At 36.7% G+C, this 21,367-nt stretch overlaps 2 protein-coding genes across 3 annotated transcripts in view; one reads left to right on the forward strand and one right to left on the reverse strand.

Moving 5' to 3' along the window:
- LOC100375623 (cytochrome c1, heme protein, mitochondrial-like) overlaps positions 1-12,542 on the reverse strand; it is a 31,765-nt gene extending 19,223 nt beyond the window's left edge. The window contains exons 1-2 of the mRNA XM_002734978.3: positions 12,437-12,542; positions 6,627-6,671 (exon numbers count right to left, since the gene is read on the reverse strand). Coding sequence (XP_002735024.1) covers positions 6,627-6,671; positions 12,437-12,511 — 120 coding nt within the window. The 5' untranslated portion in view covers positions 12,512-12,542. The remainder of the gene's footprint in view (positions 1-6,626; positions 6,672-12,436) is intronic.
- Positions 12,543-12,761: 219 nt separating this feature from the next.
- The window catches only part of LOC102801754 (GPI-anchor transamidase component GPAA1-like), a 48,889-nt gene continuing 40,283 nt past the window's right edge, over positions 12,762-21,367 (forward strand). The window contains exons 1-4 of one of the 2 annotated variants that reach the window (XM_085499927.1): positions 12,762-12,799; positions 15,136-15,245; positions 15,565-15,744; positions 16,914-17,040. In XM_085499927.1, coding sequence (XP_085356053.1) covers positions 15,172-15,245; positions 15,565-15,744; positions 16,914-17,040 — 381 coding nt within the window. In that variant the 5' untranslated portion in view covers positions 12,762-12,799; positions 15,136-15,171. The remainder of the gene's footprint in view (positions 12,800-15,135; positions 15,246-15,564; positions 15,745-16,913; positions 17,041-21,367) is intronic. The other variant, XM_085499928.1, reaches the window with a different exon arrangement.

Here is a 21,367-nt window from a genome sequence, read left to right on the forward strand (position 1 = left end):
TGTGATGATTAGTACTTTAGATATCAGTAGAAAAGCTGAAAATTAATTATGCAAATTAGGTAATTAATATGCACAATTATTTACCCTAAAACTAATCAGGTCTCTGCATAGTCCTAAAGGATCTATGTACCAAGTTTCATTGAAATGCGATGATTAGTACTTGAGATACCCGTGGAAAAGCTGAAAATTAACTAATTATGCAAATTAGGTGATTAATATGCACAAATATTTATCGAAAACAATCAATCTCTGCATAGTCCTTGAATATGTAAGTACCAAGTTTCATTGAAATGTAATGCTAACTACTTATATCAAATGCTGAAAATTAATTAATTATGCAAATTAGGTAATTAATATGTACTGATATTACCATAAAAACTATCAGGTCTGTGCAGTGTCTTATGACATGTCTGTACCAAGTTTTATTGAAATGTGATGATTAGTACTTGAGATATCAGTGGAAAAGCCAAAAATTGACTAATCATTATGCAAATTAGGTAATTAGTATCCACGGATTATTACCAAAAACTAATCAAAACCTAGCATTAGTTCAGAGCATCTATGTACCAAGTTTCATCAAAATCCAATGAGTGGTTGTTTAGATATCAGTGGAACAGTCATGGAACCACTAAAAAATAGCTAATTATCATGCAAATTAGGTAATTAATATGCACTGATATTACCATAAAAACTATCAGGTCTGTGCAGTGTTGTATGACATCTATGTACCAAGTTTCATTGAAATGTGATGATTAGTACTTGAGATATCAGTGGAAAAACCGAAAATTGACTAATCATTATGCAAATTAGGTAATTAGTATCCATGGATTATTACCAAAAACTAATCAAAACCTAGCATTAGGTCAGAGCATCTATGTACCAAGTTTCATCAAAATCCAATGAGTGGTTGTTTAGATATCAGTGGAACAGTCATGGAACCACTAAAAAATAGCTAATTATCATGCAAATTAGGTAATTAATATGCACGTATTTTTACCAAAAATTAATCAAATCTGCGCATATGTTCAGAGCATCTATGTACCAAGTTTCATCAAAATCCAATGAGTGGTTCTTTAGATATCAGTGGAACAGTCATAGAACAGCTAAAAATTAGCTAATTATCATGCAAATTAGGTAATTAACGAGCATGGATTTTTACCAAAACCTAATCAAATCTGCGCATTGGCCCAGAGCATCTATGCACCAAGTTTCATCAAAAACCGATGTATGGTTCTTGAGATAGCAGTGGAACAGTCGGATACACACACGGATACACACACACACACACACACACACATACATACACACATACAGACACACTAACTGCAAAGACTCCCATTTTGTGCTTCGCACATGGGAGTCAAAAATTAACTAATTATGCTAATAAGTCAATTACTGTGGAATACTTTATTTTTGATGGAATTAATTTTCGCTGAAAAGGCTTTTTAGGTGTTTTGTATGGAATTTATTTTCACTGATTTTTGATGAATTTAATGTGAAATATAGGGAAAAAAGTATATTCCCTGGATTTTATTTTCACTGAATCATCCCTTCAGCGAAAATAGCGAAAATAAATTCCAGTGAGCATCTATGTGCCAACTTTTATTAAAATCCAATAAGTGGTTCTTTAGATATTAGTGGAACAGCTAAAAATCAGCTAATTATCATGCAAATTAGGTAATTAATATGCATGGTTTTACCAAAACCAAATCAAATCTGCGCATTGGCCCAGAGCATCTATGCACCAAGTTTCATCAAAAATCAATGTATGGTTCTTGAGATATCAGTGGAACAGACTGACAAACATACACACACACACACACACACACACACATACACATACAGACACACTAACTGCAAAGACTCCCATTGTGTGCTTCGCACACAGGAGTCAAAAAATACTATTGAGAAAAATACAAAAAAAATAATACATTTAATATAAAAGCAGATAGAAGTGCATAAAAAACTAATCAGCAGAGGTAGTGATCATGTAACCTAAGTGTATGTTAAATTTTCTTTGAACTGGATTGCAGTGTTTATTCTAGAAAATTGTCTCAGATTGGCTGCTAATTTGCATACTAATTAACATATTGTAGTTATATTAAAATAATATAAAATAATATCCGGAGTTTTGAAAAAAAAATTATAACTATAATTAAAGTGCCTGTGAAATGGCTGCTATTTTCACGCCTAAAATTATCATTTGATACATAAATATTATTAATTTTTATGTTTCTAAGCATGAATTATTTTTTTTAAGTGAAAAAATGTGTTTTAAACTCAGTCTACGGCAACTTTATTTTTGTATATTTTAAAACGAGGCTCCTCATTAGCTTCTCATTTGTATACAGAAATTCCCCTTGTGACGTCAGAAGGGGAAGTCGCATGGCAGCTTGCATAGCCGATACGTGTAAATAAGGCAAATTTCTTGTGCAGTTTTCTCGTCTTTGACTAAATTGTCACTTATGTACTTGTTCGTCGAGGAAGAATGAACCATAATGAACACATAGTATCATATTTTGTTGCATGGGGTTGAGTTAGATGCGAAATATGTTCATTCTGGTGTAGCTGGTCACCGTGATCGTCACCGACACCGGCACACGTTTGGACACTGTCGCTGGACAAAATAGAATTTGACGTCGGAATTATCTCGTTATTTAGTAGGTTACTAGGCACGTCACTACACTGTTTTATTTCATCGATCAAATTAAAATTAAAATAAAAGAGAACATATTTGACATTCTAAACATTAGACTATAGTGACCACTATAAAATAATTAAAAAAACGACAAATCACAGTTACTAAATAAATGACAGCCGCGTGGAAATAAATTGAGTTTTTGTTGAAATAGGTGAACGCGTTGCGTCGGGTCACGACGAGGGCAAGTTCGTTAAAAGCAGCGTTTAAGTGGATAACAAAAATAATCGAGATCGACACACATACAGATAAATTCAGAGTGGATTCGAGTTAGCGTGATCCATGGCGTGATTGTCATAATTATTTCATAAATTATTACGCAGATCAAGATGCAAGCATGGAGGTAAAAAAGGAACAGAGGTGTGAATTCGACATTCAACACCAATCACCAAACAATTCAGAAACGTTTAGTCTTCGAAAATGAAAACAATTAGTAGTGCGTAAGGGCTGTGTAATTTCCTGTTTGTCCGACACTTCGTTTTCGTGTCATTGTTAAAATTATTGCTACCTTTTACTTAACAGGGACTAAATGGTCTCTATAAAACGATAATCATGATCGCAAAAAAAGTCAACTCATTTGAAACACTTGCCGGACGTCTCTCTCTCTCTCTCTTCTAAAATCCGCGCACTTTCGGCGAGAGTCGGAAATCCGGAAACAGTCGATCGTTTCAGGATAGGTGGGCGTGGCTACAACACGAGAAATATTCCAAATTTACTTGGATACGAGTAATCATTTTCAGCAAAAAAAGCAATAACTGCCCATTTCAGTGGAACACAGATCTAAAATGGGAAACGTGAGGGTGGGCATTGCACAGGCACTTTAAGTCAACATCATTCCCCTCCCCAATATTGTTCCACATATCCCTTAATGCTCAACAATAAAAAACATGGCCAGCCGTTAAATCCATCTCAATCGAGGTCCGTAATTTATTTTCCTGCTCATAATTGAGATAAATTATATGGTAGCTAAACATTGAAATTGCCACCCTGACTTCAGAAATAAATAGCTGATTGGAAAAATGTGTCTGTTGACAGAGGTTCGTTTTACTGATAAACTTCAACATCGCATGGAGCATGGAGGTCCCAGTCACGAGTGTAGTAACACACTCGGGTATCATATTTACTTCAAAGGTAATTTTAAAAGTGATGATAGTTTCATTGATATTGAATTACAGTACTTTTCAATTTCATCATTGCTTTCAAGCAGTCACGGTTGGCCGAACTTGACTTGTGTTTTCTCGATAATTCTAGTCTAATATGTCGTCACGAAACCAAGTTTCAATCTGCTAGCAGTTGCCAATGAACACCGGAAATAGCAATCGTGCATAACAGAATTACGATCAGCGTGTTCTAAACTTTTACGTTTTTATTATTCCAGTATTTTATATGCCAAACGTTATCCCCAAGCCTCCTAAATGACGAGATAAACTTTCGATTTACACGTTTCATAACCAGTTCTTGAACTAATAGTAGGACTGTTTTTCTGGCAAAGTGTGAGTGCGATCGCTAGTTTCTCACTAAAGTCAGGACACAAAAGGATAATCAAAGTTCATAATAAATACCATAAGCACAGTTTCTTACCTTTGAGATAGAATTTAATCTATATAAGCCTTGTGCAAAGAAAGATACAGTCCCGGAATACAATATCCTCAGACGAAAACGACGCCGATTTCCTCGGCGGTTAGACTGGCGCATGCGCAATACGGTATGCCAGTTCTCTTGTGAGATGTCGTTAAAACTTGGATTTTTCTGGCAAATTACATCATTTTTACTAGTAAAATGTTGAAAATCACAGAAAAACACAATGAAACTTTGGCAAATCAAAAAAAAATACTTGGCATGCATATGTATGGCATTGAGAATTACATATAAGAGATAAAAGACAGACGAACGGAACCCAATCTATAAGCCTTCGGCAGACTTCGTTTGCGAAGGCTAAAAATATTTGCACTGCGACCGAACTCATTAATATTCATTGCTAATTAATATTCATGACAGACCTGCACTCACATTGGGCTGGCTAGATCCCTGAGTTCATAGTAATATATGTTAGACAGAGACATTGAAAATTCAATTTATGCATCATCTTCTTTTCCTTACACTGATTTATTTAACTGCCCCCAAACTTAAGTTTTTCCGCTTCTATTTTTATAAATATTTGTAGATGGCAGGAGTTGATCAACAACCGATACTTCAACGTTCTCTCTATGCCTTTTCAATAGTAGTCGACCACATATGCAAATTATGTATTACCATGCAAATTAGCCACCATGAGGACAATACGGCTCATTGTAGTTCCCTCAGCTTATATGACTGGTGGATGATGTAATAGTCAGGGTTCTCCCCAGAAAAAATGCATAGCGCCGGGGCTAATTTGCATAATAATTTGCATATCATTTACATATCTTTCCTTCATTGATTAACAGAACTTATTTACAATTATGAATATTAGTGAGCTCAGTCACAAGGCAAATATTTTTTTAATGGAATCAACACATTATGTTTCACAATTTAGAAGAGTTTGAAACATTCTCGAAATACAAATGCTACAGACTAAAAACAAACATAAATACATTATTGTTGCAATTTAATTGTTTTGTAAAACGTTGAAGGAAACTCATTCAAAACGTTAAGCCAGATTTATGTTCACGAATCTCATAATTTTATTCACTCCAAAAACATTCTCCTTCAAAAAATCGATCACGTAATTAATTGACGTATTGTTGTAATTTATTATTCGTACCATCAACTTCTAAAACGTTTACAATTACAGTAATGAGCGAACAAATAAAGCTTCAAAACGATCATCAAAGTTACGACGTGACATAACTTACTTGGCCATGTTATACACCAGTTATAGCAATAATTCCTCAACAAATTTTACTTCTTTTTTTTTTTGATATGAAATGTAAGTAAAATCCGACCTATTTTTATCGGGAGCGATTATTTTTGATCACTTCGGTAAAAAAAACAGACCCGCCATGATGTTTGTGAAACATTAGCATGTGTCCTTTGACCCGATGGATCAAGAATTCCACTAACCAATCAAAATGCCGCATGGTAATGCCGGTAGAACCCGATGTTTTCCGAATGGTAGTGACCATAAAAATTACATTGCGGAAGTAAAGCGATGTCGTAGCACGATGTGTTGGCATCGATTTCATTGAAAACTGCATGACAGCTTTCGAAAGAGGTGATTTGCAATTTTTAAAAGGTAAATTAGGTCTTGAAAGAAGAGTTTTTACATGATTCGCAATGATAACAGTTCAAATGTATTTTACCAAATCACGCAATAAACACGTTGTTTTTTTCTTGAGTAGCGTGAACTGATCATGAACTCCGATTTGACCATGTTATATCGAGGTGGAATTGATTTTGAAATAATTTTAGCTTTCAATCTAATGACTGTGTCTATCGCAGAAAGTATTTACTTACAAACAAAGAGGTGCTAATTCCACAAATTTGACTAGCCGCTACGTATCGTGCGACTAGGTCTATTGTTTATAAATTATAATCCACGACTGGCAGGATGCGTGTCGGTCGGTACGTAATTATACCAACAATCAGACAATAGTCCTCGTCGGAAGCATTCCCGTGGTGGTCACTAATTTTGGGTGACAGTCGGGGCCGACCGGCGTGGCAAACAAAGCTTTTTCACATCTGATATTGGCATGTCAAATATGAAATCAAGCGCCGAGGTGGGAACACATAGCGCCGAGGTCCCAAGTGAAGCGCCGAGATTCACAGGTATAGCGCCGCGGACCTCGGCGCTAAAAAGCCCTGGGGAGAACCCTGATAGTTACACAGGAAATGCAATACAACATAAAAATCCAAAATAATTTACAACACCGTGGACCTGACCATCCTAGTAAACTATACTGGTACCGTATGTTATTGGAATATAACATCACAAGAAAACAATACATACCATTTTCTTTCCACTTGATAATTTTGCAAATGCAGACATGTTAGCCTTGAAAGAAATGAGAAATTATTCAATGAGAATCATACAATAATAGAGCTACGAGACCTTAGAAGCAAATGCTTACTAATGCTTGGCAAAGTCTCCTTGACTGGAGAAAACTATAGCACAGTTTTTTGCCCATAAAATGGTGTTACATTCTCTCTAGTTGATTATGAGAGAAAATGAACATTTACAGGGCGAATACTAGTTGTATGGCACTCGCGCTTTGGCTAAGGTCTATTCTCCACCATACGCTCTAAACTCATTTAAAGTGGAAGAGTTGTCACCTGCGCACGCGCGGGAATTAAGTCCCAAGCGAAGATAACACACGCTAAAAACGCAAAGGCTCATCGGTAGCACTTGTTTGTAAACAATGACACGCTATGGCCATCTGACGCATGCACAGATGACGACTCCCTCGCTTTAATATTTGGTTTTCATCATGCTTGCATATTTTAGAAAATTTTATACATGTATACACTATAACAATAATTTCTGAAACAGAACATGTAAATTAGCCACTCTGGTTGCACATAACTTGTGGAGTACAGGCAAATATTGAAAAATCATACAACTATTTTAGTTAATATTTGTTGTGTTCACGTTACACGAAGTATGGGCTAAGATTTAAGCTGATTTAGGCTTATCTAGCATATTCGCATTTCGGCTAGACCAAATTGCGTCCACGAACAGAGAGGGCCAGTCGTTAGCACGGGCTAAGGGGCGCCATCAGTCAGTGACATTTGGCAAGCCGCTATTTACGAACGAAATATGGATGACACGCGCGAGGTTCTATTTCTGCTGCTGACATTTTTCGTTCTAATTTTGAAGCGACGTGCACAGGAACGCGAGAGAAGACGAACCCAACTTATTTGGTTGCACAAAAGCAGTATACAATGACAAAATACAGAGTTTTATTAATGCATGTCGTAGACAGCGAACCATATTTATTTTGTCTACGATTGGAGCTGCTGTACGCTCTACTACAGCGATCCGATCGGTGTGGAAGAGTGTACACTGAGCTCGGTTGCCATTCTGGGAATGAGAAAGTTAGATGTATTTGATCACGTGCATAATGTTCACACCCAAAGGTCGCTGCAGAGGGCGCTTAGCGAGCGTTCGCACATACCTCGTTAGCCCGTGCTAAGGGTCTAGACCGCGTCTTAAATTCGGATCAGATTTAACCCGTACTTAGCATTCCTTAGCCCGTGCTAAGCGTTCACGCACGTTTGCTTAGCACGGGCTAAGGAATTTGACCTCTTAGCCCGTGCTAAGGAGCTGTGCGTGAACGCAACTATTGTATTGGGGAATATTCACTGGCAGTTATTTTAGTGGATTTGATGTTGCACTAGGTTTAAAATTCACTGGTTGGTGAAGGAAAAATCCATTTTTTTGCATATTCAGTCTATTTCAATTTAATCTATCATAACATTACAAGGATCAGTAATTTAATTCAATGGAGCATGGAACTATAAGGGTTTATAGTTCCATGAATGGAGCAAGGCGACCAATGATGATATTCATTTTGAGAGCCAAAACAATAAGTAAAATGTTGTGCACACATTAACTTGCTTACAGTTGAGGAAGAGTATGTCAACATAACAGATTCTCTACCCCAGACCATTCGTCCCGGTGTTATCGCTATCGCCACACGAGACTCCAGCTTGTCTCCTATACAATTTTCCTTCCGCCCACTTAATTTTAATATTCATATGACCTTTGCACTGACATCGATAGCCAATCGCATTCGACCGCGGACGTCACTCTAAATAAACAACTGAATAAATTAATATACCATATTTGGAAGATAGCGGGTAAATTCAACGTTGTTGGTGTGTTCCTTCGGGTTCCGAAGTCGCACGAAACGAGTTCATGTTCCGTTATCTTTCGCAAGTAAAACAGGTCGATATGTATTAAACATGGCATTTGTTTTCTTGTTTTAACCCCCTTATTACGCAAGCTTCCGTCGAAGTGGTGTTTTTTTCGACGATTTGTGGCATGTTGCAAAACGAACGAAACATTGCGGCATTCTTAGCGGTGGATAAGGGATCGACTATGTCGTCACATTTATGTCTCGTTTGAAAGAGAATAACCGCTCAGAAAAATATGTTGCTAATATTTAAGTGCGGTGCCTTGAAATCGCCTGCCCGACGTCCAAATTTCAAAAGGATGTTCGATTTGCAATGACGACCGTTCATATGTACTAGGCAACGTTACTAATTACTACTAGGGTCGGTGTTTGCATTAAGAATTATAGAACAAAGATCAGCAAAGCGGTGCTTTTGTCGGCGATTTTGTCAAAGGGAATATTGATAAAATGTTGCATAAACAGAATCGCGAGTTGGGTGACAAATTGCGCCGGCGGCATTCTCAGCGATGGCAACACCCGAGAAACACCGTGTCACAGTGCATTCGTGCATCAGTACACCGAAGAAATACATACATATTGTTGCGGACGACTATTGTAGACTGTGTTCGTGTAGTCTTCGAGTTTGTGGACAGTTAAAGTCGTGTGTGAATTTATTCAAGCCAGGAAAAGCAGGAGGGATAACTTATGGAAATCGTCTTTCCAATTTGATCCAGCGCGACGTTGTGAAAGGAGCGACTCTGTCGTCTCATCTATGTCTAGTTTGTAAGAGAAAGATTGATAGCGCAGAAAAATCCGCCAATAATGTAAAACAGTGGCGTGAAATTGTCAGTCATTCTAATATCTCCCAACCTGTGAACGAAAGGGTTAAGCGTGCTGCCTTGAAATCGCCTGCCAAAACTAAAATGGCGCGTGTCACGTGACTTTGTTTACTAAAGATAGCGTGGGCGTTTGATTGACACTCAACTCATTAGTATTCCACCAATCACAGCTACATCTACTTTCTGGATGTGCGCAGTCAAATTGTATAGGAGACAAGCTGGAGTCTCGTGTGGCGATAGCGATAACCCCGGGACGAATGGTCTGGGGTACAGATTCTCTGAAATGAAAACATAGAATTTTGGGGCCTGGGAAAATCATAGAGACTAGTAAGACTACATGTAAGGGGTGATCTCATATTCAAACACCTGGGTCAAACCTGGGTTAACCTGGGTAAACCCGGCCTGCCCTATTCAGACCTACTAGACCTACAATATGCAAATTAGTAGTAGGTTTGAACCTAACCTCTGGATTAACTGCCCATTAACGCCCCCACTGAAAACAAACAACAGAACAATACAATACTGTTTTAGCCTGGTTTCAGTAGGAAAAAAAATAAGATTTATACTATGGAGCTCCATGTTCATACCAAGTGTTATATTTTGAAGTATTAAGAATTACAGCAGCGATTTTTTTTTCTTTGCAAGTCTTGTACATGTAAATGCTAATAAAAACAAACTTGCATTTGTTTCACAAATCTATTTTCATCATGTCATTTATAAGTGTGATGAAAATTATATTTATTTATTTTTGTGATTGGTAATAATAATCTGTTTCCCACAACTTACATTTTGGTACAAGTCAATACAATTGTTATTGTTATTCAATTTATCTGGAATTAATTACAGACGTGATGGTTTGTGATATTTTGTCATTAAATGTGAATCAAGTGATACCATAAACCCTTTCTATTGTGATATACTGTAGAATACTTTATTTTCGCTTGGAATTTATTTTCGCTATTTTCGCTGAAGGGATGATTCCGTGAAAATAAAATCCAGCGAATATACTTTTTTTTCTATATTTCACATTAAACTCATCAAAAATCAATGAAAATAAATTCCATACAAAACGCCCAAAAAGCCTTTTCAGCGAAAATTAATTCCAGCGAAAATAAAGTATTCCACAGTATATGGCAAATTAATGTTTGAAACAGAACAGGGAAAAGATGCACTAGAATTTTAATGAGCAGCTTCTTGGGATAAATTACTTACGTTATATATATATATATTTGGCATAGTCAGTAAAATATGTTTATCCATGGAGCGAACTGGTACATTTTGTCCGCAACAAGTACGGTCAGTTTTGTGTCCATGTCAGTTCATAAATTCATAGAACACATTTTTTGGTTAAGTTTGTAAAGTCTGTGAGACTTCGAGTTATCAAAATATGATGAAAGTATTAAATCAATAATGGCAACATTGTTTTTCTACGAAAGCATCTGAAAACCACAGTCCCTCTATCACTGTGTCAAAACTAAAGTCGGGGCTAATGCTACGACTCCGGCGCTACGACCACCATAACATTGTCAGCTGACGGCATTGCGGGGAAATTACGGGTATTTACCGGTGCCGATATCTTGCTTTTCTGTGACAAAATGCACACATTTCGAACTCACGGTTAATTAAAAATAAACGATTATTTTAGAAAATACATCGAAGCACAGTGCCTTGAGGGACTGTGGGCGAAGTAGGCAGCGAGGTGTTGTTTTAAACATCGCAGAAAATCATGCACTCAACGCAGCCATCTTGGTTACCTCAATCAGAATTTACCTTTGTCACCCAGCATGCATCGACTGCGATATCGCAATGTGCACTGTGTCGCCTTGGGCGACGGTACAAGGCACTCTATGAATAAGGTATTTTCAGAGGTCAGTGTTCGTTTTTTATAAGCAGTCTCGTCTGCAGATGAATAGCCGTAAATAATCAGCGCAAGTCCATTTAATTTAATTTTCTGTTTTGATACTTCGTGTCACTGGAAATTGAATAAGAAAAACTGCAAATAACCGATGTGCAGCAGATCGTACGCTGCATTTGTTTTTCCGGATTTTGCGATGCCGCACTCCTGAAAGAACTGTTTGAAAATTGAACGCGCAACAGTAGTAAAGGCTTGAACACAGTAGCGTATGTCTCAAGTGCAACTTTGTATCAACAAATGTTCGTCTTTTGATACTTAATAGCTGTCAGAGACACATATCAATTGTCCAGCCCAATGAAGTCTGATTCACGTCCTCTGCTCAATTTGCGACTCGAGCATAACAGTTTATCAAAACAAAACAATTTATTCAGCACGCTGTTCACAGATATATAAAAGTGTTTTTTTAGGCAAGGCACACGGTAAGCAAAAAGCAATGTAAACTCTGTCAATCCTAAAAATAAACAGCTTGAATGAGGTGAGAATGAAATCGGTTCGAACCACAGTTTTTATGTAAATTCGTGCGGTCGTCCTGAACCTCACTGTCTATTGTTTAAACTTCCAAACCGCAAAACTGGGTTTTGTTTGGGTGGTTTAGGGCGGTTTTGGTTTTCGTAGGTTTGACCCGCATGTTTGAATATGAGATCACCCCTAAGAGTAAGTTTTGTTCTGTAATGAAGCGAACATGATGCAAGTTATTATTTGGGTGTTTGTGAGAAAATGCGATTAATCAAGGTTGTTAAATAATATAAAAGAAAATTAACATCAGAACGTGTTTTGTTTTTACAACAATTATGGCTTATGGCAAGTTATGCAAATGAAATTTTGAAGACAATAAGGTGACAGATCATGGAGTTCATATTCTCAAAACTATGTACAGTACTAGTAATTCTAATATTAATTAACGAGATTTATCCAAAATACTCTCAATAGAACACACTAAATGACAGAATATTTCGATATTTCTTTACCATTCAATATTGTGACACGTGCAGAGAAGTATATTTGCATTGACTTGCATTTACTACGAGTCTACGTGACTGTATTGACCTTCCACCGGGTCGTGAAATGCCGGTCGCCTTTTTTCGAATTAAATGTTTCAATCGTCATACACAGATTCCGGGGAGAGAATTCATTCATTATTCGAGACAAGTTGTAAGCAAAAACTACAAACCTTTGGCGTTGTTACGTTTGGGTACACTCGTAAAAACGTCCGACAATGCGAGACACCGTTCCGTAACGCCGCCATTTTGGACCTTAACTTACCACAGTCTCAACAAATCATATACCCACAAACCCCTATTTTATTTTAAAGTTGAAGTAAAGTCATAATTTCTCACAATTAAAGTTGTATAATGGATTGTTTTAACTCCCAATAGGCAGACTAATATGTAATTGAGGTCATTGTCGCTATTTTATTTGATTTTCTATTAATCTTTATTTCACGGGAAAGTAGTACGTACAAGACTAAGGTAAATGCTAGTGCGCAGCACCTTTGCGCACATGGTTTAACAACATGGCCGCGGCCACGGGAAAGGTAAGTTTGTGTCATCTGCATACATTTACTCACAGTCCCTCTATCATGATAGAGGGACTGTGATTTACTGCAGGTAATGTTACAACTAACCGCGATTGCATTTAAGCACATAACTATGCACAGATAACCGTCATCGTTAATTGCCATTATTTTCAAATGTAACCACAGGGAGCCCAGGAACTATAATCAACTGTAATACGCAGTCTCTATGAGCGGGGGTGGGTGGGGGGGGGGGGTGGGGGGGGGGGGCATCGGCTGGTATCTAGTGTAAGAAATAGACAAGGGATGAAGGCTCCAGCCAGCTCACATTTTTTAAACTCGAAAAAACAGACGAAAAGAATGAAAAATAAAATCTAAAAAAAATACCAGGTTGAAGAATATTAGTTGCTCCTTCAAATTTCGCCAAAGCCTTACCTACATTTTACTGATATCTGAAGAATAAATCAAGAAAACTACACAAATTGACTCCATTTAGGAATTCCTAACGGTTTGCCCGAACGCACGGCACAGTTGGAGGCGTGGCCTGTTCAGCATTTGTCAACAACCAATCACAAGACTGGTTACGAACCATGTCGAGGTCACGACTCGGTTAGCCTTGCTCAACTGGGTCGAAACCAGTCTTGTGAGTCTTGTAGTAGTAGTTGATTGTTCGAGAAATGTTGTTGTCTGCACATGTCGTATTACAATCTATTCAACTGCATTTAGAAACTGCTGTTCTGCTTGCTGTACTCACTCCACTTCACATTCAAGAAGTGACTAATTAATTGGCTGATAAATGTATCATGCGGCTAATTTGAATATGCCAAATTTCAAAACAATGGATGAGTGTTACCATTACTATTTTTTACTACTATATGCCAGTACCCAGTCAGGGATCTGCCCATGCTGGTCGGCGCCGGTCGCTAGCGACCGGCACTCAGAATTTTCGACCAGGACAAAAAGTTGGCGACCGGCACTATTCTATTTGTTTATGATACACACAGGATGTCTGCCACTGGACCATCATTCTATTGTCCTTGTTGGTTTTAACACACAACACAATGCAAAAAATTAACACACAACAAAACTTTAATGAAAGAAGACACCGCTGTTTTTGTTTTAACCTCCGATTGACATTCTGTTAGTTTTAACAAATGAACCAGATCGGAATAAGTCGTACATGTACATCAAGATAATGGAAGGGAAGACAACGATAAATAAACAGAAAGAAGGATTACCATTGCAAGTTTAGTTGTGTGTAGGATTTGTCGAGTTGAACAATAACTTGCTCACTTCACCGGCAGCGATACATCAAGCTGTCGTTCGTTTAATCTGCACTTGCACTCGAGTGTAGTAAACTTCATTGATGTTTTTGGCTTCATGACTTGTTCATAAAATTAAATTCATAGGCTATATTCAGTCAGCGATACAAGGAATACTTATTTCTCACTATTAATGTGATTTACTAGCATTCCATTGGAAAAGAAAACAATTAAATTCTTGTTTCCACTTTGGCCGTAACAATCGGATGACATGCTTTGACAAAAAAAAATGGCTGCCAGGTCAGAGGTCAATGTCTCAAAATACGTATTTTAGACGTGATTGCGAAACTAAAGTGTATATATTTTTTCACTTTTATCAAAGCAGATTAATTTTACATTGAAATATTTAAAAAAAAGTTAAAATAATTAAAGTAGTTAAATCGTAGCTAGTAGAATGGAAAAATGAATATTAATTAGCTCATGAATATTAATTAGCGACCGGCACTCAAATTAGGCTGGGCAGAACCCTGCCCAGTATAATATATCCTTTGTAATATCATTTAGACATTTGAAGCTAGACAACAGGGGCTTTAGGTGTCAAATTGAATTGAATAATTTGTCTGGTAATGTTGACAAAGCAGGGATTAATATTCTTGTTCTTAAAATCCATTCTGAATCGTTGTGGGCAGAATTGTGGACATGTGGTTATTCAAATTCAGGGTGTTAAGTGTCTGTGTGGTAATGTATTAATTTCGCTTTAATTTTGAAAAATACATAGAAGTTTTGTGTAAATTTTAATGTTAGTCAAGTAAATTAATTGATCACAATAATATGTGTGTTATATATTACTTAAAAATCTCTCAACTAAATAATTAAAAAAAGAATCATGTATTGTCCAAAAAATTGGTGAATTCTGGAACATCAATTTCACAAATAATTGTGGAATCATAGCTTTCTAAGTATTATGCCAAAAGATATTGTAGATTTTATTTAATCCACAAATAAACACAGCAAAATTGTCATGCTGTAGACCCAAACCTAACCTGTAGTACACAGGAGTACCTTGTACATTTACATGATTTGGTTCAATTGCAGCAGTGATTAAAAACAATAGAAAGGCTTTGATCAATCATGGCACTGCTGTCAGATCCAAAGCAGCGAGAAAAGCTTGTAAATTTCATTAAGAAATACAGCAATAAGTTCAGGTAAGTCTTCAAGAACAGAAGGAGTTTGTAATTTTACAAAATTAGTGAATGTCCAGTTGTGTTTTTACTGGTCATGCTATTTATTTTAACTGTGGTGGTGCTATTTCTCACCAAGAGATATTATATTGCACATGCTCAGATGTGAACAGTTCTTCAGTGTGAAACACATTTTTTTTTTTTTTTTTTTAACATTTTCAACCCAAACAGATATGATTGAGTGAATATTTACAGATAGAGTGTGATAACGTATAAACTGTCATTCATGTAGGTTTGACTTTTCTGATAAGTTGACTTTATTTTATTGGTTTCCCTCGTTTAGTGTGTTATGTTACGTGATTGGTATTGTTTGGATGCTGGCACTTGCCTATAAACCTTTGAATGCCGGTACTTATTTCTCTGAGAATGCCCTGTTACCAGGTCTTGTAGAGAGAGAGTTTTACTATGAACAGGACTGTGTTACTTACACCAACCAAGTTATACAAGAGGTGAACAAAGACAAGTAAGTGGTAGTACATGTATTACTTTGCTAGTAGTAGCAGACATTTGGATATGTCAGGGTGATTATTATTATTAGTCTTAGTAGTCTCCGTCCTAACACGTGTTTTGACCCCTGTTTGTCTGTCTCCATCCTAACAAGTGTTTTGACCCCTGTTTGTCTGTCTCCATCCTAACAAGTGTTTTGACCCCTGTTTGTCTGTCTCCATCCTAACAAGTGTTTTGACCCCTGTTTGTCTGTCTCCATCCTAACAAGTGTTTTGACCCCTGTTTGTCTGTCGCCATTCTAACAAGTGTTTTGACCCCTGTTTGTCTGTCTCCATCCTAACAAGTATGTTATTATACATCTGTCACTGTAACGCCATAAGTTACAGCGTGTCATAATTTTGCGGTATTTTACGGGGTATTTTCATCCTACCATATAAGAAAATGCAAATATGGAATGATTACTCACGTAAGCGTCTTCTAATAATACAAACAAACATGGCTGCCACTAGGATTTGACCAGCCTCCGCACAAGGAAGTCTGCTGATTCTGTTCTAAAGTTTTTGGGTTTCGACATTCCCATGATGTCTTCATGCATACTTAGAAGTATCCTCGTAATAACCTTATATTATTTGTTTAGTGATTTGATTCAACATGGATGACTGCTGGTCATTTTAATCAATGTTGAAAAGTCCTAATAAAAAATCAAGCATTTCTATTGTTTGGAACAGGATCTTTGATACCATTTCTATAGTGCATTATTGAGGCCATGCGATTTTTATGTGAAATATATGAATGAACATGTATACTATGTAAATGTGCAGATTGCCTGAAATAAGTACTAAATGTACAATTTCAATACCTCAGTTTGGCATCACATTTAATTGAGAGTTCAAAGTTTATTTACTAGCGCAAGTTGAATGTTTAGTCTTTCTGTGCACATTGATTTACAAATATTCATCTCTCCTGAATTTCAAAATGTTTTCCGCCGTTCGTCAATATTCATACCATAAAATATTTCACATAAGTTTTGAACTTGGGTCTACCGATCATGAGTCTGATGCGACAACCACTATGCTACCAGTGACCGGTGTATTTTTGACATCACACAGGTAGAGCAGTGTGACTGTATGGTTACTGCCTAAGTATGTATAATATGTATAAGTATGTATCCTTTTTATTCACCAGAGTGATGCCAACTGAATGGCTTAGGGAAACCATGATGCAACTAGGACTGGAATCATTCATACAGAATTTTACTGTTCAGCATCCATTCCTTGGTAAAACTGGGAAAGGCAAACAAGCTAAACCCAAGGTATGTGGATGCTACCAAGTTTTAGCAATGTTTAACAGAATAGCCATGTTAACCACTTTTATAAGTCAGATGGGAAGTATGAAGCTGTCAGCCTGTGCCAAGTTTCTGTTGTCAGTGCATGTCCTTGTCACAACATTCTTTCCTATGGGATTCCGACTAATATATTACTGGTGGGTGTTTGCCACCTGTTTGGGTTTACCAATGCAATCACATTTATAAAGCTAAAATAACAACTACCGGATTCTGTTGTAAATTCGCCCATCCGAAAAATCGTTTCACGGCTGGTGGGCCCTTATTTGGGATTCAAATTTTAAAAAAATTGTCATCAAATATTTTTAGAGGGATATATTTTCATTGAAAAATCCACCTACGCCGATTTTCAACACGACAGTTAGACCACCCAAAACAAAAGAAACTATTGCTGAAGCTAATCTAAAATTGTATACATTGTTTTCTAGCTGGATTAAAAAGTAGACCGCGCATCTTTCTCCACAAAAATCACATTAACGAACCTCGTGCGCCAAATTTTTGTTTCATTTTATCAGTAACGAAAGTATATTCAAATTAAAAAAAAGTTTCAAATAACAACGAACACAACTGCATTGCTTAGTAGCAAATGATCGTGGTAACGTAATCTGGTCATGCTGCGTTTTACAATTGTTGATTATTACCTAGTAATGGTTATAATAACGTGCGAAAAATAAATTCGTTGAATTGTTATAAAATGCAAATAAATTTCAACTTATTTCATCGTAAGCGAATGATTTCGATAGAATGATTTTCAACGCTCGATGCTGTAGAAATGAATATCTGCCATATTTGACCTGAGATGGTGTTCTTTGACCTGACAGGTCAAATCGATAATTAACGAATGAAAACGATGGATAATGCCAACGTATTCAAATTACCATAGCACAGTTAAATATGTTATTGAACTCAGCACGGAAAAGATTTGCCGATGTTGTTGTGCGATCTTTTGGCTTGGATTTTGATGGGAAAGCGGCATAATTTGTTTTTAAATAAAAAAATTAGTTGTTTTCAAAAGATAAACTGAGCATTTGAAAAATAATTTAACATTATTTACAGCGATAACAGCTCATCGGCGAAATAAAGCTAACCCATTCACGCTAGTTGCAATAACATCAATACTCTTGAATAGGCGTCAATGACTACAGTGAAACTTTTAGGCATCAGAAAGATTAAAATAACAACTGGCGAAAAATCGTCCTGGGCGGTTTCTTAGTCCCATTTTATTTTTTTTAAAACCTGAACTGCCGTTTAACGGCCCTGGGCGAATTTACGGCAGAATCCGGTAATACTATAAAATACTTTATTTTCACTATTTTCGCTGAAGGAATGATTCAGGTAAAATAAAATCCAGCGAGTATACTATTTTTTCACATTGATCATGTCAAAAATCAGTGAAAACAAATTTCATACAAAACACCCAAAAAGTATTTTCAGTGAAAATTTATTCCAGCTTTGTCAAGGGGTCATTTTCATAATCGGTTTAGTTTGTTACTGGGACAGGATTGACGCAAGAAAATTGTTCAGCTTGGAATGTGTCTGAATCCCTCATTAGTATGCAAGAATGTAGGATTGTACCAAGAAAATTGTTTTTCTGGAGTAAATTGTAGTGTATTTTACTTATGAAAGGTCAAAAAGTTCATGGAGATTTTATGGAAATTTGTGGATGTCATGTGGTCACAGTTGCGCAATAAATGATGGACTATTTTGGGCGTAGCTATAAAATGTGTCATCGAAGTACTCACACGTTTGCACGATTCCAATAGTTTGTGGTGTGAAGAAACTCCATTAGAAAATAAGTACTGTATAATTTGTAGTGAGAATGTATTCAAATAGATTTATGTTTAATATGAATCTTGTTTCTTTTCAAAGTGTACTTATATAATAACATTTGTTTATAAAAATGTTTTTTATATTTTTCAATGGATTGAATTTACAAATAATGAGTTATTGTGTTATACCATCACTCGAATTATGTGTTACGAATTTCTGATAGTTTAGGCTTTGTGTTCTTGCGAACTTGAAGGCATTAAACTGTTGTACAGTGGACATCGATAAAAGCAAACATATTTTGAAAGTTGTGAAATCATAGTACTGTTTTGGCATTATACGACTTGCAGTTCCCTTTTGATGGATTTTATGTGACTGGCCGTGTTATTGAACTGTAGTATTATGTAAATCTGACCCGGGAATATCTGCAAGCAAAGTTTAAATTTCCATTTTATATATCGTTTTGTATAGCGTGGAGTCATCATCTAAGTATGCACAATTGTTCATCTTGTGTTTCCCGCTGCATTTAAAAATCCCTTTTGAATTTGGGGAACTTTGTGTGGTGTTTGTAAACTTTAGTCGAACTGTAGTAGTGTGTAATAAATCTGCCACAACGTGGAGTTGCCATCGTCTCTTGTTTACGAGTCCCACGAAACACAGCCCGGGACCTACTGATACCATTCTTGCATCTCCCAGTAGGTCAATTAGCGCCAGTAAGTGTCGAGAGTGGTTAGAAACTAGACTGGCCACAGTTGGGCGATTTTTTTCGAACATAGGTGTAATTTTTAATTTAAAAAAAAACATGTTCTCCATTCGCTGCGAAGATTTCAGATTCCTTTTGCGGTCACGCTAGTTTTCGCGATCACGCTTAAAAGACCAAATTGACAATAATTATATTTTTTCTTTTAAACCAAAAAAGAAGTCCTGACTTTTCCAGTCTAGTTAGAAACATTAAATTCAGAGCATTTAACTTAGTGACAAAGTGAAGGAGTCTTGCTACATTGTCGCATCCCGACTTCTGTTCTTAATTTATTCACGCAACTCCCTGCCTTTACCAACTCATTTAAATACGTTGTGCCTCAACAGGGACTGAAAAGTGATTTCCATTTACTTCGTCTATTATAACTCAACTGTATTAGCTTCCTTCGAACTTCCTATTGCCATCGGGATTATGTCTACTACACTCGGCGGTGTAGTTTGTATCGATTTTTTTGTATGAAACGCACCAGAAATCGACGGCAAGTCGGGTTGGTCTCATCACGTAATTTCTTACCTTGTTCTTGACCGCAATACGCTTGGCTATGAACTTCCACATACCCACGCTTATGAGAATAGTGCATCGTGGGTAATACTGTATTGATCGAGGTGAAACAAACATGGCTGCCATAATGCCTGTTGTTCGAGTACGTCACTGGTGTTTCTCTTCCTGTCTTAGAGTTCTCTGTTTTCTTTGATTTTTTTTATTTCAATTAAACAGCGATTTGGCTGTGACCATGCATTTAGTCATTGTCGACTGTTTTTCTCGAATTGGTTGATTGTCATAGTAACATATGCTAAGTACAATTAAACGTCCGGAGTTGAACAGTAGTCATTTCTAGCATGATTATTTAATTTAGTTTGATTCCTTCAGTTAAAAATTAAGTTTCCAAAATAAATAAATAATAATACGTACCCTCATGTATACTTCAAGTTTTCATTAAAACAAAGTCAAAGTCTTTAAAATTGCTTTTCTGCCTGTTCGCCAATCCATTGCTCCAAAACACACCTTTAAATACTCGTATTTTCCCGGCATCGAGATGGCTCTGCCGACTCTTGTAATATTTTTAATTAATGATTAGTGTAGGGGTGACAGCTAAACTAGATTATTTTCTTACACATACACTACGTTAATAATACTGTACAAATGGAAATAAAATATGGCTTAATGGTTTGGACATTTATTAATTGTAAAGAACTTTACCGGATATCTACAACTGGAAAACCAGAAGAAGATTGCCGTGGTTTCATCATGTAAAAGACTGATTACAAGGTGTTAAACGAAAGTGACAATTAACTATTAATGGGCTGAGAGGGCGTGTTACAGTGATGTCTGTTAATTGGAAACTTATGCATATTCAGACCTCTAAAGGCTCATAATTAACACAGCCCGTGGTCTTTTCAATCTCATGTTGTGGTGGTGTGAACACCTCACCTGAATGGAGTCCCGGTCAAGCCTTGAACACTAACTTGCTGTGGAGTGCTAAGAGAACGATTGCTAAGATATTGTTATCATCGTCTTCTGCATGTGTTAACTCTTATTGGCATGGACTGTTCCAGTGGTCGGCAATGAAAGCCTGAAGAAATTGGTGAGTTTGACACCTTCGCCCATTGTGTAACGAACTATTCGCTACGTGGACAATTTCCAATGACTGTCTCCAGCTACACTTCTGAAATATACGTACTCGCATTCCATACTGCATTCACATTAGGTTAGGTTCGTTTTATTTATTTATTTTATTTATTTTATGGGTTTATAAAAATTCATAATTTG

This window comes from Saccoglossus kowalevskii, chromosome 6, assembly GCF_978046115.1.
Source record: "Saccoglossus kowalevskii chromosome 6, keSacKowa6.1, whole genome shotgun sequence".
Classification (NCBI taxonomy): domain Eukaryota; kingdom Metazoa; phylum Hemichordata; class Enteropneusta; family Harrimaniidae; genus Saccoglossus; species Saccoglossus kowalevskii.